The sequence below is a fragment of the Macrobrachium nipponense genome, chromosome 26 (genome assembly GCF_015104395.2).
Source record: "Macrobrachium nipponense isolate FS-2020 chromosome 26, ASM1510439v2, whole genome shotgun sequence".
NCBI classification, from domain to species: Eukaryota; Metazoa; Arthropoda; class Malacostraca; order Decapoda; family Palaemonidae; genus Macrobrachium; species Macrobrachium nipponense.
The window spans coordinates 44920756-44945717 of NC_087215.1; the positions used below are offsets into that span (position 1 = coordinate 44920756).

General features: G+C 44.0%; 1 protein-coding gene across 9 annotated transcripts in view; it reads left to right on the forward strand.

Annotated features, from left to right (window-relative positions):
• Positions 1-24962, forward strand: part of LOC135200242 (uncharacterized) — a gene marked incomplete at its 3' end in the record, with an annotated part of 370718 nt that overhangs the window by 223745 nt on the left and 122011 nt on the right. For 7 of the 9 annotated variants that reach the window (XM_064228699.1, XM_064228698.1, XM_064228697.1 and 4 more), the window contains 1 exon segment: positions 9033-9074. In XM_064228699.1, coding sequence (XP_064084769.1) covers positions 9033-9074 — 42 coding nt within the window. 9 annotated transcript variants of the gene reach the window in all.

Consider the following 24962-nt stretch of genomic DNA (forward strand, 5'->3'; position numbering starts at 1 on the left):
GACTCCGGACTTCCATCCATGGATGGAGTCTTTTCTTTAATGTCGGTGGAATCGAGGAGATTTTGTCTCTGAACTTGTTGTTGGCTCTTTTCCGCCAAACCCAATTGATATCCTTCAGTCTGGCTTTCAACGGAACATCTGTTATTGAGGCAAACTGGAGAGAACCTAGAATTCTCTCTTGGGTACGACAAGAAGCCTGTTTGTTCTTGAGGAATTGTCTCGTAGCTTTCGCTATCTCTCTGCACTTCTTTGGCGGGAGAGATAGTTTGTGTATGGTTAGGTCCCATTGAATTCCCAACCATTGAAAGTGAGACGCCGGAATGAGACGGGACTTTTCCTTGTTTATCTGGAAACCCAGGTATTATAGGAATTCTATTACTTTGGCTGTTGCCTTGCGACATTCCTTGTCATTGGTTGCCCAAATGAGCCAGTTGTCTAGGTAAGCTGCTAACATTATCCCTTGAGCTCTTAGCTATTGAGCCACTGTCTCTCCTAGTTTGGTGAAAATTCTGGGCGCTATGTTGATCCCGAATGGCATGACTCTGAACGAGTAAGCTTGTTTTCCTAGTTTGAAGCCTAGGTATGGAGAGAAGTTTCTTGCTATCGGTACATGATAGTAAGCGTCTGTAAGATCGATAGAGGTGGTGACGACCCCACGGGGAAGTAAGGTCCGCACCTGCGAGACGGTCAGCATGCGGAACTTGTCGCATTGAATGTATGAGTTGAGACGGGACAGGTCCAGAATCACACTTCGTTTGTCCGAGTCCTTCTTTGGTACACTGAACAGTCGTCCTTGAAATTTCAGGTGACTGACTTTCTTTATTGCCTTCTTTTGGAGAAGGTCTTTGGCATAATCTAGAAGGTCTGTCGTTGGAATCTGGTGAAAACTGACTGATGGAGGAGGCCGTTTCTTTCATTTCCACCCCAGACCTTTCGATACAATACTGTGGGCCCACGAACTGAAGGTCCAATGGTCCCGGGAGAGGTGCAGTCTCCCGCCCACCTGTAGAGCCTCATTGACTGGTTGAAGTCTTACTTCCCCTGCCTCCTCTGAAGCCTCTGCCTCTAGAGCCAGCTCTCTGTCGGAAGGCACCTCTGGCTCTGCTACTCCTTGCGTGTCTGTTAAAGCCTTGAAACGCCCCTTGTGATTCAAAGGAGGCGTTGAAAGCTGGGGAAGTTACAAGGGCGGCCGAACTCGATGGCTGTTGAGTCGGTTGACTCTGCAGCAGAACAAACTGTTGTTGTGGCTGCGCCTTAGATGTCGAAGGCTTGTTGATCTGGGAGACAGGAACTGCTTGCACTACTGTCTGAGACTGAGAGGTCTGGAAAGCATGATACTTCCTAGGCCTTTTCCTACCTTTCGATTATGGTCCGGGGGTCTCGAACTTCCTTTTGAAGGGAAGTCCCCAACGGACACGAAGGTTCTGGTTAGCTCTAGCTGCCTCGCTGAGGACGCTGTTAACCATGTCCTCAGGAAAGAGGTTGGCACCCCAGATCGACGCATTTATGAGCCTGTTCGGCTCATGCCTGATGGAAGCATTAGCAAAGACATGCTTCCTGCAAGCTTGTCTAGCCACTATAAAATCATACAGGTCCAACTGAAAGGCCTGTAATAGCGACTTTGTCAGGACCCGGAATAGAGGCTCATCTGCAAAGACCGTAGCCGTCAACTCTGCAGTGGTGACTAAGTTAATTGACTTGCTCAGCCTGCATCTTGCTTCGAATTCCGCCTTAACCATGAGGTCCGGAATTCTAGGCAAACGTTCACTGAATTGTGTGGAGGCACACTCCGGGTCGAGTTTGCCCACCGTGAACGTTGCCGGAGTGCCAGCCCAACACTCTAGGTCTCCGGGAAAGAGCAAAGAGGTAGCCTCCGTCTCTTTCAAGTGAGGCATAGGTTTGTCCTCCGTTCCAGCTTGCAGTGTCAATTCTGCAATCTTTGATGTGCAAGGAGTCGGAACGTCCTCCAGCGCTACAAACATGGTATAGCAACCTTTGTGGGGTGTCAACTTGGTGTTGACACATTCCCATTCCGGGAGGGTGCGGACCCATGCCGACTGAGCCTGATCCCTAGGGTAGATAACCGTCTCTTTCGGGACCTTGTCTACCCTGACCAACGCTTCCTTGGCTAGTCTAGCGTAGCCCGGGAAGCAGGTCGAGTTCTGCAACCTTCAATTGTAAGCTTGCCTTCTGAAAACGGGCATGCAGAGCCAACTGCCACAGGTTGCTATTCTCGAATGGCGGAAGCTTAGACACATCCAGCACCGCAAAGGACTGCGGTGTGTTTCCAGAGTGGAGGAATCCGGTCACCAATTCCTCCTGGGCCTGTAACCTCTGGGTCAGAGACATGATGGACTGACCCGAAGTCTCTAGACCTGAGGCGAGTTGAGTAGACATCGATTCGAGTCTCGAGTCCACTACTTCGCTCATCTTCTGCATGAGAAGATTAGCGAAAGCCTCTTGGTCGAAGCCAGACTCTGCCGGTCTGACTTTGGAAGACTTAGCTCTCGACCCCTTGGGTGGGGGAGTAGCTCTAGCCGAGGAAGTCGAAGGCTTGGGAGCCGATGACGACCTGGCGGAGTCTGTCGGAGAAGGCTTGGCTGGTTTACCCGCCTTTGGCAGGTACTACTTCGTCTTCAAGGTTTTTACCTTGGGGATTACTGAGCCCAACCTATTCCAAGTGGAAGTGGACTTCATAGGGAAGCCCTGAAAGAAAGGAGGAGAAGAAGGAGTTGGACTGAAAGGAAGACTAGTCCCACGACTACCTGCCTCACTTACCTCCCTACCTATGTCCTGTTCCTCGGTGGCCATAGGCTATCGGTGCAGGCTGATGGCCGCCACCTCCTCCGTCACAACGTCACACAAGCCCTCTTGGTCCTCCTCGGGGGCTTGGGTCTCCTGGCGGATACGCTCAATGAAGGGAGCCGCTACTCCCGCCGATACTGCTGCCGAAACTGGGGCGTTGGGGTAGAGGAGGGTGCACAACTCCTCCGACAGCACGTAGGGTTGGCCGGCTCCCACGTTTCTACCGAACCCCCCTACCCAGGCCTTAAGGGCCAACATCGAGGAGGTCTGGAGCGCCAGATCAACCTGTAAGAAATAACCAAATTAGGTTCCCCAATGCCGGGGAATTTTCCCAAACTAAATGTGTAACATAAAATTCAGGGTAACAATGAGTTGAGTATGCTACCTACCGACTCGTCTGTTACGATCGTAACTAGGTCGTAACACACCGTGCAGGCTTCCGGGTGCCAGATCGCGCGTCCCTCCAAGTGGATGGCGCAGTTGGCATGAGACCGGCAGACCTCATGCCCATACGGCTTGTACAGGACAACCGGACAACCCGCCTCCTGGCATCGGACCATCTGTAAGTTGAAAAGTTAAATGAGTATCGTCAGATAATGCTGCCGGAGTTAATTCCGGCGGTATGAGTACACTTCAACTAGATATTTAACCAGCTAAAGGCAATTTCGAGTATAAACTTCAACCTACGTGTTATTAACCCTTAAACGCCGATTGGACGTATTATACGTGGACATAAATTGTCTGTTGGGTGCCTATTGGACGTGTGGTACGTCGATATAAAATTTTTTTTTTAAATTTGCGGAAAAATGCTTATAGGCCTACCAGGCGAAAACTTTTGAATCACGCACCTTGGGGGATGCTGGGAGCTCACGGATCAAGGCGTTGTTTTGTTTACGATCGTTACCCAGGCGCGCAAGCGCGAATTTCTTTCTTCTCGCACTAAAAAACATCAGCGACACATCTCAGAAATTATTTAGTCACTTTGACATAATTTTTGCACCATTTTATATTAGCCGTTACATGGAGTATTATATATGAAAATGTGCGCAATTTCATGTAGAATACAACTAAAAACAACTCATGGTTGTAGCTTTCATCAGTTTTGAAATATTTTTATATAAATTACAATAAGTGACAAAATTTCAACCTTCGGTCAATTTTGACTCTACCGAAATGGTCGAAAAACGGAATTTTAAGCTGAAACTCTTACATTCTAGTAATATTCAATCATTTACCTTTATTTTGCAACAAATTGGAAGTCTCTAGCACAATTTTCCTTACGTCCGCGCAGTAACTTCCGAAAAAATCAGAAATTTTTTTGTCCGATTGTCGTAATGTTTGCACCATTTTAAACTAGCCGTTACATAGTTTTATATATGAAAATGTCCGCAATTTCATGTCGAATACAACAAAAAATAATTGAAGGTTGTAGCTTTTCTCATTTTCGAAATATTTGCATATAAATCACGAAAAACGCAATTGTAAGCTAAAATTCTTACAGTCTAGTAATATTCAGTCATTTATCTTCATTTTGAAACAAATTCGAAGTCTCTAGCTCAATATTTCGATTTATGGTGAATTAAAAAAAAAAAAAACTTTCCTTCCCTCAGCGCGCTGATTCTCCGCCGCAAATCTCCAAAATGCGTAAGTCGCATTCTTGTAATATTTGCTACTTTTCATATTAGGCGCTTCATAGAGTTTTATATATGAAAATGTGTGCAATTTTATGTAGAATACAACTAAAAACAATTGAAGGTTGTAGCTTTTCTCATTTTCGAAATATTTGCATAAAATAAATATATATGTATAAAATTTGACATTTGGTCAACTTTAACTCGTCCGAAATGGTCGAAAACTGCAATTGTTAGCTAAAACTCGTACAGTATAGTAATATTCAATCATTTATCTTAATTTTGAAACAAATTGGAAGTCTCTAGAACAATATTTCGATTTATGGTGAATTTTGGAAAAAAACATTTTTTTACTTCCGCACGTTACGAATTCATGCATCATTTTGTGATAATATTTTTTCTCTGTGTTGCTTTGCATTTTACAATGTGTTATATACCAAAATGATCGCAATTTAGTGTACAATACAACGAAAAAAAATTAACTCGTTAGCTTTAACTGTTTTGCTCACAGCACGATTTGAATACAATTATATATGAAATTTTGTTTTCACGCTATCATATATTGCATTATTTATATGTGATAATGATATTTTTTTCATTTCTGATGGTTGCATACTAAACTTCAGGCAATGACAAAATAAGGAGCCAAAAATGAACTCTTAATCTTGAAAACTAAGCGAGCTGTGAGTTTTTGAAAAAAATATTTTTTCCGCTTCGGCTCTCACTCCGAGACCCCCTTGGCATACGGGAGATGATTTTTATTATACCCCTTTGGTGCTAAAGGGTTAATGGTATCAAGTGGACTAAAAGTAGGGAGTCTGGAAGAGATTAGTAAATTATGCACGCATTGAATAGGGGAGCTAGCAAAATGTAAATTATTGGATGGTAGAATTTGAAAGCTTCTGCTGGAACACCATCGTAGCCAGACAATTTATTATTAGGTAGGCTGTTTATAGCATTGCTGATGTTACCTGGCGTAATACGATCTGCAAAATGAAATTGAATCTTATCAGTAAGGAGGTTATCTACATCCCTTCGTGAGTTTTGATCGTTTATGCAATTCAGGATATTGCTGAAGTGATCACCCCACATACTTGCGATAGCCTCATCACCGACTGCTTCTCCTACTCTCTGTGACAGCTTTTTAGTTTTGGGATTTAAGGACTGGATATCTTTCCAAAGACGAGGATAATCAATGGATTCTAAGTTTCTAGACATTGCATCGGCTCCAAGTTGTTTTTCATTTAATCTGCAGTGCTTAAAAGCAAGTTTGAACTGTGCTCTCACCTGTCTCATAAGTAATGCAGTGTCTCCTTCTCTCAGGCTACCATTTTGCCTCCACAGTAAGAAAATTTCTCATGAATATGTATACAGATCTTTAACCCAGTCATTCCATCCAGGTATATTACAAGAATTACTCTGGCAAAATCTAAAGGTAGCCTTGCCTGAAGCAAGCATAGCAGAAATTATGTTCGAATAGAATTCGTTCAGATCCCTCCTGTGGTGGCCATTTCTACAATTTGTGTTTGTACAAAGTAAGGCATCTGCCAGTTGAACTATTGACTACAGTTTGGTTTCCATGGTTGCCCTAAAATATCTGGTTTTTAGTTGGTTTTTAAAATCCCAATTTACAGCTGGTGGGCAGTCAGTTGCGGGTTTCACGGTAGGGAGGGATGGGGTACTGAATGACACCTGTAATAGGATGTGATCATAGCCTGTTGCAAGATTGTAGCGAATATTGCAGGTCATAATAGAATCATAAAGTTGTGGAGATGTGATGCAAGGGTCCAACCAGGAGGTTGTAATTGTATCCACTGTATTTTGTACATATAAATAGGAGGGAGGGAGGAGCATGACATCGCTAATTTTGAGAACATGATTTTGACAGAAGCGAGTAAGTTCATTATAAAATTGTTTTGTGGTTTGAGAATTAAGGTCCCCAATTATGCCTAGTAATACATAATGGTAATGCAGCAGAGTTATGACATCATCAGTATCATCTGTGTCTTCCTAAGCTTCTAAGCATTTGCCCCCATTAATAGAAGAAACAAGGGGAAACATGGTATGACCTTTTGTCATCTAACAGCTGAGATCTTCACAAGGGCAAAGACCAAGAATGTTGAGATCTTGATATGTTTTTGCTCCAGGAAATTGCAATATCATGGTGAACTATATCAGCTGATTAAAGCAGGGCCTTGTCAGCAAGGCATTTTGGTATATGTGGGGGCATTCTGTGAGTGGATCTGTTTGCCACAAGCTTAAACCACAAGCTCCCAATCCAGTACCCAGTTAGTGCAACCCAGTGGCTTGGAAACTTGGTGCACTGCTGCATTCCTGGAGTGATTCAGAGATGTATGCCCTCCCTCCATTGTTCTTGTAAGGCAGGTATAGGTCAAACTCAGTACCTCCAACTGCATGAAAGTGAGACTGACTCACCCCATTGGTTGCGACAGGATTCATTTGTGGATCTTCACATGTTGATGATAGATGGTCCAAGAGGTTTTCCACATTAGAGGAGCCTCCTTAAACAACCTTGCTCCATAATATTCCTAAAATACGGCATCTACCAGTCCAGCCTAACTGATTAACAATTTTTATCATTTGAAGTGGAGTAAAATCTGCAATTGGTGCAGTGAGAGGTGACATTAATCTAGTTGATTCCACTGTCCTCCTTCTGCTGACTTTTTAATTTCTTTTGGTGTTAGAGGAAGGTGTCATCTTCAGCAATAAGCATTACTGAGCAGCCATTATTGAAGTCCTAGACATGTTACAGGAAATTGAAGAGGATCATTTGCCATTTTGAGGAAGCCAGAGTATATATTTTAACTTTTGAGAATTTGATGACAGTTGTAGTAATCATCTGAAATATTTTGAAGTTCACTATAAATGATGAGAAGTGTTATCACAATGAAATCTGAATGTGACACGTATGGACATTTGTTGTCGTGGATTCCATTTTATTATCAGATTTATGGCAAGTGTTTTTAAAGCAGGACATAAACATTTATTGTACTCAGGTGTATTTTACATTTTTTTATCATGTGACTCAAATAATAATGGAAAGACAATTTTTTATACTTTGACACTGTGCAAACAGAAATTGAATATCTTTATTCTGTAGTTTATTGAGAATTATTTTTTAAAAGTAACAAAAATGTTTTCATTATAGCTAAATTTTACTTGTGAAATCAATTTAAAATTTTTTTTAGCATGATAAAGTTCAAATCTTTAGCTTTAAAATTATACCAAATTCAATAACATAGCATGAAGTAAAATGTTACACTGGGTGATCAAGAAAGTTATTACATACAAAGTATTTTTGCTCAGTCAATGAAGGATGAGTGCTATAGTGGACAGGTTTTAACCCTCCCATATCTTCAAAGTTTAAGAGCAATCCAGCCTCCTCAAACAGACCTCTAACTGGTGAAAGTTTTATTAGTAAGCCATGTGATATTTTCTATAAAAAAAATGTTGTCACTATTTGAGGAGGACAATTCCAGGTTTGTACTGCCCACATGTCAGGTAAGAAGTAGTGACGTAGTAGTTTTCCAAGAAATGGCCCTCTTGTTAAGGCAAGTCCTCCCTCATCTACATGCTTATGCTGATAAATCAGAAGTGGAAGCCAGCTGAGTAAGAGCAATTGTTCATGAAATCAGTCTTCTCTACTTTCTAGACTTTTTCAAGGGACATTCAGATTTCTGTTGTTTTAAGTGCAGTACTGTACTATACATATCATTTTACATTTATAAACTACTATATCATATTACTTTTGTAAACTTTTACCTTGGAGATAATATAGCACAATTTTCATCCTCTTCCTCATCCTAATCATCATTTATTTACACCTCATACATCTTCAAGAGATGCTCTTCTGGGGTCAAGAGCATATACATCCTACTTGAATGATTAGTTAATTCCCACACTTACAACTTCCTAAGTACAAACCTCTTGTTTTACTCACTGTGCTGTAGATTGCTGAAAGTAACCCAAAGCATTACCTGATCCTTTGCATCTGATTTGTATAATCTAAAGTGTACTCTTCTAAGTCCATCACACCCTGTGAAGAGACCTGATGCTATCAGCTTCCCACCCTTCTTCCTAAATTATGATTCAAGCACAATATGATTGTTTGGGTTTGGCAAATACATAAATAATTTTTTCATTCAAGCCTATTAAACTTATACAGAGTGCCTACCTTCTGGCCCCTCCTTTATTGCTGTTTCACATCTTTCTTACAAAGGCAAAAGATGTTTTATGTATGTTGACATTTGAGACTGTAGTTGAGGGCACAATAAATTTGATGGTTTGGCATGAATAAATTTTTATATGTGAAAAACTTGATGTTTGGTGTAATGTCTATTTAATATGGTAAATATTGTAATAAGTCTCTTTAATATGGTAAAATTTGTAACAGTAATATCTAGAGAGTACAGTTTGTTCATTGTATTACCTTAGCTTGTAGATTACCTTATCAACTTTGCGGTTAAAACTAAGGAAAAATTCAAAGGAAAAATTCAAAAAATTTAAAATTATGGGTTTCATTAGTTGAACTATGCTTAGAGGATTAGTTCTGATGTAACATAATTTTGATTACAGCTAATGAAGTTCCATCCAGCCCAAGTGATACAGTGAGCAACTGTAAGTACTCTTATGCAGTGCTATTTCACAAGGGGTTGTAATTGTTGGGTTTTGAAGAAGTTAGCATGCACTGTCTGGAAGTTACAGAAAGTGTTGTGTGATGAGCTTATGGGATCTGTGGAGGTCTTGTAGATTTATCCTCATGCTGTTCAAAGTTGAGTGGTTATTAACACATTTCCTACATATTGGTGCGCTACTGTACCACCTGAGAGTTTTCACTCCCACACATTGGTATACCCTGTGGCCAGAATCATGAATGTTGTTGCTTTCAAAATTATCATAATTTCAACATCTTTTTAGGTCTATAGTTGTATCAAGTCAGAAAGGATTACATGAAATAATGATACACTTCTTTTATCTTAGAAGTATTACTCACAAAAATTGCACCTTAATGTAAATTATACAGAAGATTTTGTTGGTCAACACATTTTTCAAACAAAAATCTTATATGAGGAATATTGCAAATGATCAGTAAAATAGAAAATATAGCAGAGCCCACCTAAGCCCTGCCCACTTGAGGGGGGAATGACATCACACAAGGTAACAATCCAAATGATTACCAGTACGGATTTAACTCCGTTTGATGAAGTTGAGTTTCGTGCATAAATCATGACACCACAGATTTGGGTTCCCAGAGTTGTGAAGTATGCAGTTGATATCTCCGATAAAAGATATTTAAAGCTATACAGGCAGTCCCCGGCTTACGATGGGTTCAGCTTACGACGCTCCGAGGTTACAACGCTTTTCAATTATATTTATCAGAAATTATTTCCAAGTTTACGACACATTCCAGGGTTACGGTGCTTACAACGCTCCTCTGGCACAAGAAATATGATTCCAAAAATGCAAAATAATCAATATTTGAAGTTTTTTTTATGAAAAATGCAATAAGAATGCAGTTTCCATAGTTTGTAATGCACCCAAAGCATTAAAAGTAAGGTTTTATACATTCAACTTCCCTGGCAGATATATACTTAGCTATAGACTCCGTCGTCCCCGACAGAAATTCGAATTTCGCGGCACATGCTACAGGTACGCTACGATTCTCCCTGCGAGAGGAAAGAGCCAAAAGGACAATATCTCGATCTCCTACACCTTCCAGAGCGCATTCTCCTATTCATGACAAAGAGAAGGAAGAAACCGCGACGGACATCCTACTTAAAATGCAGGAGCAGATTTCCTCTTGAGTAGGAGTATAGAGAAAAGACCTCCCGAGGAAAAAGGACGATTTTCTTCCGGTTAAGAGATCTCGTCCGAAGGGCGTTCCGGACTCCAGACTTATCTCCTCTACTCCTCGTACGAGTACAGAGAGGAATAAAGAAAGAAGGATGAAAACTCATAGAATTGAGACGCAACATACGGACAATGACGAAGAGTGTCCGAGTCGGACAGAACCACCCAGGCGCTCGGCGCCAGAATTGGACTACTCGGACGGGAAAAAGTGTCCTACGCGGACGGCGCCAACCAGACACCATTCGCCAGAAGCGGACAGCCCGGACAGGCAGATATGTCCTATGCGGACAACTATGTTCAAGCGATTCGTGCCTACTGCAGACAGCCGTGGCAAGGCGGACAGCCTGGATAGGACAAAACGTCGTGCGCAGGCAACTCCGTCCGGGCGCCAGGAGCCAGAAGCGGACAAGACGGACAGGCAGAAGTGTCGTACTGGAATGACACCAGCCAAGCGCCAAGTTCCATATGTGGACAGCTCGGACAGACAACACAGTCCGAGACGGACAGATACGTCCAAGCGCATTGAAAGATTTTCTTCAAAAGAACAATACGGAGAAATCAACCAGGAAGCATCTCTTTATGATTTGGACCAGGAACGGATTTCTCTGGACAGAGACGAAAGACGTCGCACAGGCGGCCGTCGTCCTGTTCATGATATGTCCGTTTCTGGTGAAAATCTGCCACAAGCACAGCTGTCTCCTGAGAAGAATGCAAAATGTCGCACAGGCGGCCGTCGACCTTGTCGGGAGGGAGTTGATCCTGCGAAGAGTCCTTCACCTTGCGAGAAGAGACGTTCTCCCTCGGCTAATAATGATTCTCCGGTGGAACTTGCATTAGAAGATGTCTCTGACACCGAAGATCAAAAAGCGGCGGGACTATCAGACTACAAAGCATTGGCTGCGCTTTTACTCCAAGAATTTGGAGATTCATTGAGTCCTGCCGCTCCTCCTCCTCCTCGGTCGCTGTTCACGAGCGCGAAAACCGCAAAGTCGTCCTCCTTCTTGAAGATGCGGCCGACAATTTCCATGAAGAAGGCTTTGCAGTCTTTTGGAAATTGGCTTAACTCCAAGAAGGAGGCGGGAAAGACTGTCTTTACCTGCCCTCCCTCCAGACTTTCTGGGAGGAGGGGTATCTGGTATGAGACAGGCGAAGCAATGGGACTCGCCCTCCCAGCTACTGCAGAGGCAGATTTCTCAACGCTGGTGGACGCGTCAAGGAGACACTCTCTTTCTTCAGCCAAGACAACTTGGGGAATGTCTGAAATGGACCATCTCCTCAAGGGATTGTTCCATGTCTTGGAAGTTTTCAACTTTCTGGACTGGTCCCTTGGGGTGATGGCCAATAGGACACAAGACAATGAACAACTGAGCCCCGATATCCTTAATAGTATTTTGACTTGTATGGATAAAGCAGTGCAAGACGGATCGGGAGAAGTGGCCTCCCTTTTCGGGGCGGGAATACTTAGGAAGAGAACTGTATTCAGTTCTTTTCTTACGAAAGCTGTCTCTCCGGCACAGAGGTCGTCCCTTCTGTACGCTCCTCTGTCTAACCAGCTTTTCCCCTCTCAGTTAGTGAAAGATATTTCTCACTCAATTACCGAGAAGGCGACACCGGACCTTCTGGTTCAATCAACCAAAAGGCCGAGGACAGCTGTTCCTGCCACGAATGGGGAGACACGGGTCCCGAAGCCGCCCTTTCGAGGGAGTTCATCTTCGAGATCCTCCTTTAAGAAGAGAGGAGCAGAAAGAAGAGGTAGTGCTTCTGCCTTTAGACCTACCAAGAAAAGCAAATGACCCTCAAGTCCTCCAAACACCAGTAGGTGCCAGACTACTGAATTTTGCAGAAGAATGGACGTTGAGAGGGGCGGACAACTGGTCCCTCTCAATTGTGAGGAGATGATATCTCATCCCCTTCAGGGACAGACCTCCCTTGACGTCTATTCCGAGAGAACTGTCGGCGAAGTACGCGGACCCTGTCAAGAGGAAGATCCTTCTGCAATTAGTAGAACAAATGTTGGACAAGGAGGCCATAGAATTAGTACCGGATCCACACTCTCAGGGCTTTTACAATCGACTGTTCCTAGTTCCGAAAGCCTCGGGAGGGTGGAGACCTGTCCTGGATGTGAGCGCAAGCCTCGGGAGGGTGGAGACCTGTCCTGGATGTGAGCGCACTGAACCGATTTGTAGAGAAACAGAAGTTCTGTATGGAAACATCCAAATCGGTGCTAGCGGCTCTGCGTCCAGGAGATTGGATGGCCTCCTTGGATCTACAAGACGCATATTTTCACGTCCCTCTTCATCCGTCATCGAGGAAATATCTACGATTCATGATGCAGGGAAGGGTCTTTCAATTCAGGGCCATGTGCTTCGGCCTGTCTACGGCTCCTCAAGTGTTCACCAACCTGATGAGGAACGTAGCACGGTGGCTTCATCTGGAGGGGGTGAACATATCCCTCTATCTGGACGACTGGCTAATAAGGGCCAAGTCAAAAGAACAATGTTTGGAGGACGTAGAAACGACGTTGAATCTCGTTCGCTCACTCGGACTGCTCGTGAACCTTAGAAGTCTCAGATGGTCCCCAGCCAAGACATTGTCTATCTGGGGATTCAGATGGATTCTCGGGGTTTTCGAGCATTTCCATCGCAAGACAGAATTGCTCGAGGCTTGGAGAAAGTATCAAACTTCTTAGGGAAAGAACGAAGCTCAGCGAGGGAATGGTTAAGTTTTCTGGGCACCCTTTCGTCGCTGGAGCAGTTCGTTTCCCTAGGGAGGCTCAATCTGAGACCTCTGCAATTTTACCTGCAAAGAATGTGGGACAGAAAGAAAGGGGATCTTTTGGATCAGTTTCCCATTCTTCAAGAAATAAAATTAGACCTGAGGTGGTGGTTTACCCCGCTTCAGAAGAACGAAGGCATATCCCTTGCGATTCGGAACCCTCTCCTAGTGTTGTTTTCCGACACCTCGGAAACGGGATGGGGAGCAACTCTAGGAAAGAAGGAAGTGTCAGGAACCTGGACAGGAGAACAGGTGTCCTGGCATATAAATGTAAAAGAACTTATGGCAGTTCATCTAGCCTTGAAGTACTTCGAGTCGGAGGTCAGAGGCGTGGTAGTCCAGGTAAATTCGGACAATACCACGGCTCTAGCTTACATCCGAAAACAGGGGGGGACTCACTCGCTTACACTATACAAGATAGCGAGAGACCTCTTGATATGAGCAGAGGAACGAGGCACTGTATTGCTGACAAGGTTTGTACAAGGGACAAAAAATGTCAGAGCAGACAGACTCAGCAGGAAGAACCAGGTCCTTCCAACAGAGTGGACCCTACACTCCGAAGTCTGCCGAAAGCTCTGGTCTCTCTGGGGGAAGCCTCAGATAGACCTGTTTGCCACGTTTCTCTCCAGAAGGATAGAAAACTTTTGCTCCATTGTAGAAGATCCAAGAGCAATAGCGATAGATGCTTTTCTCATGGACTGGTCGGGCATAGATGCCTATGCTTTTCCCCCGTTCAAGATTCTGGGGGAAGTGTTAAGAAAGTTCCGTTCCTCGGAGGCGACGAAACTGACTCTAATCGCCCCATATTGGCCCGCTCGAGATTGGTTCACAGAGGTACTGGAATGGACGGTGGACTTCCCCAGATCTCTTCCCATGAGGACAGATCTGCTCAAACAACCCCACTTCGAGAGATATCACGGAAACATCCACGCTCTCTCCCTGACTGCCTTTCGACTATTGAAAGACTTGTCAGAGCGAGAGGCTTTTCCGCGGAAAAGAAAAGCTTGCAAGCGCAATTGCCAGAGCCCGCAGGTCCTCTACTCTGCGGGTCTATCAATCGAAGTGGGAAGTCTTCCGTAGATGGTGTAGGTCGAAGAAGCTGTCCTCTTCCAATACCTCTGTGACCGAAATTGCTGATTTCCTTATCTTCCTTAGAGAGGAATCACGTTTAGCTGTTTCTACCATAAAAGGTTATAGAAGTATGCTCTCGGCTGTATTTAGAAACAGGGGCCTTAACATAGAAGACAATAAGGATCTCCATGATTTGATAAGATCCTTTGGTACTACAAAGTCTAAATCCTTTATCACTCCAAGTTGGAACCTAGATGTGGTCCTCCAGTTTCTCTCTTCGGATACTTTCGAACCACCTGATAAGGCATCCTTTAGAGACCTCTCGAGGAAGTGCATTTTTCTCTTGACCCTCGCGACAGCCAAGAGGGTCAGTGAGATACATGCATTAGACTCTCGGGTAGGTTTTAGAGGAGATTCTGCTGTTGTCTCTTTCCAACCTTTGTTTTTGGCCAAGAATGAGAATCCTTCTAAGCCTTGGCCCAGAAGTTTTGAAATCAAGGGCCTCTCTCCCCTTGTGGGTAGAGAAACAGAAAGGTCTCTCTGTCCGGTCAGAGCACTGAAGTTTTATCTGAAGAGAAAGAGTCAACTTCAAGGTTGTAATCAGAGCCTATGGTGCGCAGTAAGGAACCCGAAGAGGCAAATGTCGAAGAACGCATTAGCATTCTTCGTAAGAAATGTGATAACGGAGGCTCACATGAAATGCCAAGAGGAAACATTTAAGCTGCTTAGGGTTAGAGCACACGAAGTCCGTGCAATTGCAACTTCCCTAGCCTTTAATAGAAATATGTCAATGAAAGACATATTAGCAGCAACATATTGGAGATGCAACTCGGTATTTGCCTCCCACTACTTAAAAGACGTCAGAGTGACTTATGAAAAGTGTTTTTCTCTTGGACCTTATGTATCAGCGGATACCTTGCTGGGACAGGGAGCTGGTACTGATCCTTAAATAATATTGTTTTTAACTAAAAGATTGTTTGGTTTTGAGTTTTTTATGGTCGTTTGAAAGGATGTTGGGGGATAACTCCTTTCAATCGTAGTACTAACCCCGGTATTAGGATCAGGTGATCGGGATCGGTGTTATGCTCCTTAATGATGCCATATGGCAAGGTGTTTTGTCATGTAAGTGGATAGGACCCCATTGACAAAGATCCTTAGGTTCTGTCGAGTAAGTGGATAAGACCCCATCAACAGACCATCAAGAATTCTTAGCATGAGGTCACTACCTCGCTGAGGCTCTTCAGGCGATGTAAGCCCCTAGGCCATGAAGTCTTTCGCCGACACAGGTAGGAACCAAGGTTTCTTATATTTTTGTTACCTACAACGTATGTTGTTCCCTGTCTATTCAGTAATTAGCTGTCTCTTACCCTCCGCCAAAGGTGCCAATCAGCTAAGTATATATCTGCCAGGGATGTTGAATGTATAAAAATGATATTGTCATGATACAATAAAGTTTTATACATACTTACATGGCAGATATATACTATTAAATGGCCCACCCAGCCTCCCCTCAGGAGACAGGTGGAAGAGCAAATCTGTCTTAGAAAATGGGATGGTTCCTAGTGTTGCCACCCAGCGGCAGTGGCGGTAGATCACCTGACCTACCTGTAGCGTACAAAACTGTCTAGAGACATGTTTCTGACGTCTCTTCAACATGTGCCTAAAATTATACAAATTGTTGTCATTAAACATGCTAGAGATACAGATTACAATGTCTTTGTTAGGGTGATGTGTCTCAACAAACTCTTTTATATCTGTCCACTTGGAAGACATTTCTTTAATCGTAGAAGTAGGCACAGTATCCCCTCCCTCTTCCTCCTCCTTTTATTTCTCATCTGCCCTCTGTTGCTGTTCCTGCTGAAGGTCTTACAGCTCCTCAGTGGTTAGCTCTTCCCTGTAGGCATCCATTAGCTCTTCCACATCCTCACCACTCACATCCAAGCCCATGGACTACCCCAGAGACACAATAGTTGTAGGGTTGTCGAGATCAGCCTCAGACCTCTCAAAATCCTTCTCAAGGTAACATTCTGGCTGCAATTTTTTCCAAGCAGAGTTCCTTGTCCTGGAAGTCACTCCCTGCCAAGCCTTATCTATAAGACGTGGTCAGTATGGTGTTGGCCTGCCACCTCTGTGGCCGCGAGTTCAATTCCTGGGCATTCCATTGAGGAGTTAGAGATTTGTATTTCTGGTGATAGAAGTTCACTCTTGATGGGGTATGGAAGTCACTTAAAGCCATTGGTCCCATTGCTGAATAACCACTGGTTCCATGCAAAAGTAAAAATATCATACAAACAAACAAACAAACAAAAGCTTATGCAGTTGAAGATATTGAAGTGATCCTTCCAGAACTATCTTAGGGTCAATTCAGTATCTGAGGGCACTTCACAGCACCTTTGAAACAGTGCTTTTGTGTAAAGTTTCTTGAAGTTGGAGATGATTTGCTGGTCCATTTGCTGGATGAGAGGATTGGTATTAAGGGGCAAGAACTTAACAGTCATTCAAGCCAAGAGGATGCACAGGAGCATTGTCCATTACCAGGAAACACTTGAGGGGCAATTGATTTTCATTGAGGTATTTTTTTGCACTTGCACCAAACAGTTCATTGACCCACTCAATGAAAATTTGCCTCATGACCCATGCTTTGTTATCGGCCTTCCACATCACAGGCAGTTTATTCTTGAACACTTGGGGAGTTTCAGTGATACATAAGAAGGGGCTTCACTTTGAAATCCCCACTGGCATTCCCACAGACCAAGAGTGTTGACTGTCCTTCATAGGCTTGTGGCCTGGCAATGAACTTTCCTCCTGTGTGATGTAGGTCCGTTTTGGCAATTTTTTTTCCAGAACAAGCCTGTCTCAATACAATTGAAGACCTTGTGGGAGGAATCCTTCAGCCTCAAGATACTCCTTGAATCCCTGAATGAATTCTTCGACGGCTTTATCTGAACTCGCAGCCTCCCCGCGCCATATGACACTGGATGCCCGTATGCTTTCTGAATTTTTCAAACTAGCCTCTGCTGGCCTTGAAATCGCCAAGAGCATCACTAGTTGTTGGCATTTTCTTACTTAAATCAGCATGCAACATCCTAGCTTTCTCACAAATGATTGCTTCAGACACACTACCCCCCACTAACAGTTTTTCTGTGATCCACACCAACAACAGCTTTTCAACATCTTCCACTAGTTGCAGTCTCTGTTTAGATAATGACGTGACCCCTTTCGCAACATCAGCTGCCTTGATTTCATGTTTCTTTGCTTGTATTGAGCTGATTGTCAACACTGACTTGCCGTACATCCTAGCTAGATCAGCTACATGTGGACCACTTTCACACTTTGCTACAAGTTCTTTCTTGAATTCTATCGTATTTCTGGTCTTTGTCACTGAAGGTATGGCACCTTGCAGCTTTCTTTGGCCTCATGGTGGCTACTTTGCAATGAGTTTGCCAGCTAGAAACAAAGCCAGAATGGATCATGACAGAAAACAGGATTCTTTGTTTGGGCGCTTCATACGGGGCCCGGTCATGCGCTGGGCCCTGGATGGAGCATTTCTGAGTGTATGAAAACCGAGGAAATGTATGATAACCGAGACAAAATTTTGGAGAAAAAAAAATCTACGAAAACCGAAACGTATGAAAAGAGAGGCGTACAAAAGCCGAGGTTTGACTGTATATGGATAAAGTGGAATGTACACATATAAGCAAGAACACATACTAGATGCGTGGATGGCCATAGTAACTATAATGTCATTTATACCACAGAGAATAAAAGTAAAACTGGGCACATAGCCGATGGCACACATATCAATCATAGGACTGTCAGCCTTACATGCAACTATCAAACTGCTCTCAATGAACTATATATTGAAAGTATATTTACTAAATAGATAACAAATTATATGACTGTGATGAGTAAATATAAGGCTGGTGTAGCATTTCTATGAAAATGAAAGCTATGGTAGGAAGGCATCATAAGATACTTGACTAAATAAGAAAAATAAATGATAGCTGAGTAGCCCATGAATCATTAGGTTTGGGGGCATTCTTGTAGATTACCCTATTGGACAAAAGGATATATACTCTCTCTCTGGTGTTAGAATAATCTAGCGTAGACTATATCGTAAAGATCTTGATTACTTTTAATTAAAACAAATTACTTAATTTCAATTAACAAAAGTAGGCAGAGATTCTTTACACCAGTATTTTATGAAAAGGTCTATGTTTATTCTGCAGTTTTAGAATACCATAAAAAGGATTTTGACGTAGGAAAAATCTATTTCTGGGCGATGGGTTCGTGTCGCCCAGTGAAGTAATCCTTTAGTTCATTATTTCTAAGGTAAATGAGCTAACTAACTGACTCGCTCACCCAAAATAAAAGAAGGGTGTCAGTATGGTAACTGGGGCGAGTGAGACCACTACCACGAACTTCTTGCCATTTAGAATTCTCCTATATCAAAACTCCCAAACGAGAGAGCCGATCCACAGGTCGAGGCGGCAACTACTACCACTACACCCCACGCCACGCCGATCGCCGCGCCTCTGGTGGCCATCCTGAAGTTTTGGGCGGCAGGTCAGGGCAGTGGTGGGATTTCACTGGGCGACACGAACCCATCGCCCAGAAATAGATTTTTCCTGCGTCAAAATCCTTTTTCTGGGCTCAGTTCGTGTCGATGCGTGAAATAGTACCAGAGAAATAGCACAAGATTGGAGAAAATAAAAGAGGGTCTCAATAAAACCAAAAATTAAATCTACAATACTATAATTTAGAGAATAAGGTATGTATATAAAATAATAACATCAAAAGGGACTTGTAAAATTATATACAAATTTACAAGTAATCATGTCCACTTAATCTCTAAATGTGAGATAAATCATAGTAATTACTTACTCACAAACATGTAAAAAATTTATAAAATATACAAAATATTATAAAGCATCAAAACATTACTATATGATAGTGTGTGTAACCCTAACAATACAATAAGGGGAACACACTCAATAGGTTTCACATACACAAATATTGAAAAATCACCAAGTAACAAAACCATTGTAAGATGAGAGTGTGGAACCCTAGCATAAAAATAAGGGGACCACACTCGTTAAGTTTATATATACAAAAATTGTGGGTGACCCTAGCAAAAAAATAAGGGACACACCACTAAGTCATTATGATAAGCAGCTAAGGCTAAAGGCAAAGTGTAGAGCACTACGGTAGGATGGACAAAATGTTAAATGAGGCAGGCAGAAAGGAGATCTGGATCTTCAACTATAACTACTGGGCAGTGTCAGGAGAAACTATGTTTCCCGCTGCCACTGCTGAAAATTTTAAAGATTCTAGGGACTTTAAATAGTGTCGCTTAAACACTGTCAGCGATTTCCATCCAGTATACTTTTTCAAATCATCAAAGTTCATGTGCTGGAAATAGTTAATTGAGGTGGCTACTGCCCTGACATCATGTGCTTTAGGGAAAGATTCAGGGTTTGCTTGTTTAATAAAGTAGAGGATCTGTTGTCTTATGCCTTTAATTGATAAAGTGCCACCCTTTTCTCTCCTAAAGAGGGGACCCGAAGAGGAGGAGGATGTCCTAGACAGAAAGGCTCGTAAAGTCATTACTGGACAAAGAGAAGGGTCTTGAGGAAGAGGAATGACTTTCCAAGGTTCCCACCTCAATAAAGGATCCTCATTTTTAGCTAAAAAGCTGCGATCCGGGGAGAGTAGAACTTCTCCTGAGGGGAGAAATTCTATATGTCCCGTATCTCTGGACAGAGCCGACAGTTCTGAAATTCTATCTCCTGAAGCCAGGCTTAGCAAAAATAATGTTTTTCTTAAGAGCATTATAAACGAACAAGTTGAGTTGTCAGTGTCTGAAGCCAATTTGAGGACATCATTCAAAAACCATGACACAGAAGTAGGCCTTACAGAAGGTCTAAGTCTAGCACAAGCCTTGGGAATAGACGAAAAATAGGAATCTGTTAAGTCTATGTTAAAACCCATTTGAAAGATCTTCAAGGCTGATTTATTTGTAGTAATAGTGCTAGCTGCTAACCCTTTTTCAAACAAGGACCTAAAAAAGGATATAGCTGAATTGATAGTCATGGTTTTGATGTTTGATTCCTTCAGGAAAGATGCCAACTTCTTAACTGCAGCATCATACTGCCTCAGAGTTGAATCCCTTTTATCTGATTCCAGGAAAAGGATATTCTGGGGATCTATATCTGCATCTTTTTTAGCCGCAAACTTCATGAAGTCCATAAAGTTAGGGCTTTGAGAATTCCTGAGGAAGCGAACACAGTCTTCATTTGTACTGATTGAGAGAGTCTGGGATTGGGAATCCGTTGGGGGCGAAGACCCAATTCCAGAAGCAGGGGATACCAATTGCTCTTCGGCCAGTCCGGTGCTACTAGGGCCACTTGTCCCTTGAAAGTCCTGAGTTTGTTCAGAACTTTCAGAAGAAGATTCACTGGAGGAAAGATGTAAACCTTCTTCCACTGGTTCCAGTCTATGGACACAGCGTCTGTGGCATATGCCAGAGGGTCCAGGTTGGGAGCCACATAGCATGGAAGCTTGTGGTTCACTTGAGAAGCGAAGAGATCTACTTGGAGACCTGGTACACTCCGGCGTATCCATTGAAACGAACTGTTGTCCAGAGACCATTCTGACTCCAAGGGAACTGACCGGGATAGAGCGTCTGCTATCACATTCCTTACTCCCGCCAGGTGGGTGGAGGAGAGATGCCATTTGTACTTGTCCGCCAGGGAAAAGATGGCTATCATGACATGGTTTAGATGTCTTGATTTGGAACCTCCCCTGTTGATGCAGTGAACTACTACTGCGCTGTCCAGAACCAATTTTACATGAGAGTTCTTTGGTGGAAGGAGCCTCTTTAGGGTCAGGAACACTGCCATGGCTTCCAATACGTTTATGTGAAGCTGGCGGAACTGTGGTGACCAAGTTCCCTGAACCTTCTTGAACTGAGAATACCCTCCCCAGCCGCTTAATGAAGCATCTGTGTGGATAGTTATTACCGGGGGAGGATATTGAAGAGGTACCAACATGGACAGATTCTTCATCTATGTCCAAGGACGCAGACGGTTCCGAAGGATTTGCGGGATTGCTGACAACTTGTCCCGAGATCTGACATTTGCCCTTGAGCGCCAGATCCGGTTTATGTCTTTCAGTTTGGCTTTCATCAAGATGTTTGTCACTGAAGCAAACTGAAGAGAACCTAGGATCCTTTCCTGGTTTCTCCTTGAAGCATATTTGTACTTTAGAAATTGCTTTACTGACTTCATTATTTCCTTCCTCTTGGCTATTGGAATTGACAGATTGTGAGAGGATAAATCCCATTGGATGCCTAGCCATTGAAATCGGGACTCCGGAGTGAGTCTTGATTTTCCCTTGTTTATCTGGAACCCCAGATATTCCAGGAACTGAATTACTTTCTTTGTGGCTTTTCGGCATTCCTCGACGGTTGGCGCCCAGATCAACCAATCGTCGAGGTATGCTACTACCATTATCCCTTGCGACCTCAGTTGTTGAACGACTACTTCCGCTAATTTCGTGAATACCCTGGGAGCTACGTTCAGCCCGAAGGGGCATCATTTTGAATGAGAATGCCGGGTCCCCTAGCTTGAAGCCTAGGTAAGGGCAAAAGTGTCTTGCTATTGGGATATGATAGTATGTGTCTGTAAGACCGATAGAGGTGGTGACGGCCCCACAGGGAAGTAAGGTCCGTACCTGCAAGATGGTCAGCATTTTGAACTTGTCGCAGCAAATGGATAAGTTTAACTGGGACAAGTCTAAGATTACTCTTCTTTTTAATGAGCCTTTCTTTTGGCACGCTGAACAAGCGACCTTGAAATTTTAAATGCTTGACTCTCGATATTGCTCCTTTCTGAAGGAGTTCCTCCGCATAATCTGTCAATTCCTTCGATGGAAGTTGAAGGAATGGTCTGGGTGGAGGGGGGCCCTTGATCCAGCTCCAACCCAGACCTTTTGACACAATACTTTGTGCCCATTTGCTGAACCCCCACCGATGCCGGAAGAGGAACAGCCTCCCTCCTACCTTGGGGATCTCACTGTTGCTGTGCTGGGTGAGCTCCACGGCCTCCACGGAAGTGTTTTCCTCTGTTGATAACTCTGCCTGATCCTCTCTGACGAAACGTTCCTCTGGCTCTACTTCCCCTGGCAAACTGGTTGAAGTGCTGAAAAGCCTGGCCTTCATACACTTGGTTGAACGCCGGGGAGACAGCGTAAGAGGTGGATGGTTGAGCCTGAGGTGAGATCAGGAGGATAGGTTGAGTCTGGCTCTTCGTTGTGGCAGCTTGTCCTGGTTGGGTGACTGGGACAGCTGAAACTGCCTGAACAAAATGTTGAGGTTTCTTTTGGTAGGGTTGAAACCCCTTTGACTTTTTCAGTTTCTTGCCTGAAGCAGACGAGTCCTGCTTTCTCTTAGCAGAGAGGCCCCAACGATCTTTGAGACTCTGGTTGAGTCTCGTAGCTTCGTTCTGGACCTCTTTAACCGCTGACTCCGGGAAGAGGTCCGCCCCCCAGATGTTGGAGGAAAGCAACTTATTTGGCTCATGCCGAATAGTTGCTTCCTGGAGGACATGCTTCCTGCAGTTGACTCTTGCAACCACAAACTCATACAAGTCCGATTGGACTGTATAAGTCTGTGATTTAGTCAAAAGCTTGAAGAGCGGGTCCGATGCATAGGAAAGGGCCGCTACTTCTGTCATTACCATCGTGTTTAGTTCTTGCCAGCCTGGACCTTGCCTCGAATTCTGTTTGGATGAGGTTGTCCGGAAGCCTTGGGAGTTTTTCGCCGAACTGGTCCATAGCGCAGTCCGGTTTAAACTTTCCCACTGTGAAGGTGGCTGGCAAGTCCTCCCACATATCGCCAAACGAAGGGAACAGAGGAGATGTGGGATCTGCCTCCTTCAACTGCGGCAAAGGGTCCCCTTTTAAGCCTGCTTGGAGGTGACGCTAGCAATCTTCGTCAGGAAAGGATTCGTCAGGAAAGGAAGTGGTGCTTCCTCTTCCGTCGTGAAGATTGTGAATGGGCTCTTAAAGGCTTGAAGCCTGGTGTTAATGCAGTCCCATTCTTCCAGACAGCGGAGCCATTCCCTCTGTGCCTGATCCCTAGAATAGAAAACTGTCTCCTTCTTGATCTTGTCCTCCCTATTCAATGCTGACTCCGTCAGCCTGGCATAGCCAATGAAAGGAGGCTGCAAATTTTCAGGGTAGAACTCGAAGTCTTCAATCCTTTGAGTTCCGCACTCCGGGATGGAGATGAGACCATCTTGGAAAGGGGCGAGAGACGCTACTCTCCAAGGGTTACTCATGGAGAATGGCGGGAGGGACTCATATGGAGGGAGTTGAAGGAGACTGGCACTAGCTGCTGGAGTAGCTGCTTGCGGAGCTTGATTAAAGCCAGACAGGAGGTTCTCTTGAGTGGACATCCTGTCCGACAGCTGGGTAAACATCTGCTCCATACTAGATCTTAAAGAACCTACTAGATCTCCTACCTGCTGCATCATTCCGGCGGAAAATGCAGCAGGATCAAAGCCACTTACTGGCGCAGAAGCAGATGAGGTCCCTGAAGGAACTACCCTAGTGGAAGGAGAGACCACCGACTCCGCCGGAGTGCGGGATATCTCTTTGGAGGACTTGCTCCTCGACCCTTTAGGAAGTGAAGCCGAAGAAGTAGATGCTTTCACTTTCTCTGCTCAGGGGTGAGAAGCCGGAGACTTATGAGCTGAAGACGACGAAGAAGTCTTTTTAGACGACGACGTCTTGCTTAGGGTTTTCTGTGCCCTGTGGCCCTTCACCTTGGGGACCACAGAGGCGTCGGGTGCACTATACGGGAACTCCGCCCCCGTAAAGCCCTGGAAGGAAGAAGAAGAAGGGACAGGAGAAGAAGATCCAGGAACGCCCAAGGGAAGCCCTTGAGCGTCCAACATACCTACCTCAACCAACAAGTCATCCACACCTACCATAGGCTCTACATAAATGTCTAAGGTGGCGACTTCTGCCGAGATATCCTGGCCTGGTCCTTCCTTCATGCATTGCTCCACCTGTCGTTGTATAGTCGCGATCGTCGAGGTTGCCTCAGTAGGGTCGACGTACCCCGTCGACTTGCCTCCGGGAAACAACAGGACAGCCAGCCTTTTTTCCAAGATGTAGGGCTGTCCTTTAGCTGCGTTTTTCCCGAATCCGCCGACCCAAGCTCTCAGGGTTGCGAAAGCGGTCTCCCTGACTGCGGCAGCCTGAAGGAGAGGGCAATTATTAAAACTTGAGGCTAAAGGTGAACCCTAACCATTAGACTAAATTAAGCTTAAGTCTAGCAATATATTAGAACTTCTATTGCATAAAGTTACTACTATACTAAGGAGAACTTAAGCTTAATCATATATCAGAACTCATATTGTATGAATGTGCTGATGAGCAAAGTACTTACCCCATCCAAAAACTGACTCACAAGCTCGTAACAGATGGAACAAGCTTCATGAAACCAGACCTGCAGATCCGCATGGCTGGTAGAGCAGGGAGCATGAGTCCTACAGACCTCGTGCCCGCAGGGGTCCTGCAACAGTTGGTAGCCTGTAAGTGGAAAGATACATGAGTATCAAGATTACACTCACAGGGCTACTCTAGTACTCCGCCGCATGCCGGAGATTAATGAAAAATCGGGCATAACCCCTCCCCTGAGAACCTTATGGGATAAATAGGTGATACAATAACTCCGGTGTAAGCCGGAGGAGGCAATTTCACAAACCAGAGGTAAATATATAGGTATATGACATATAACTA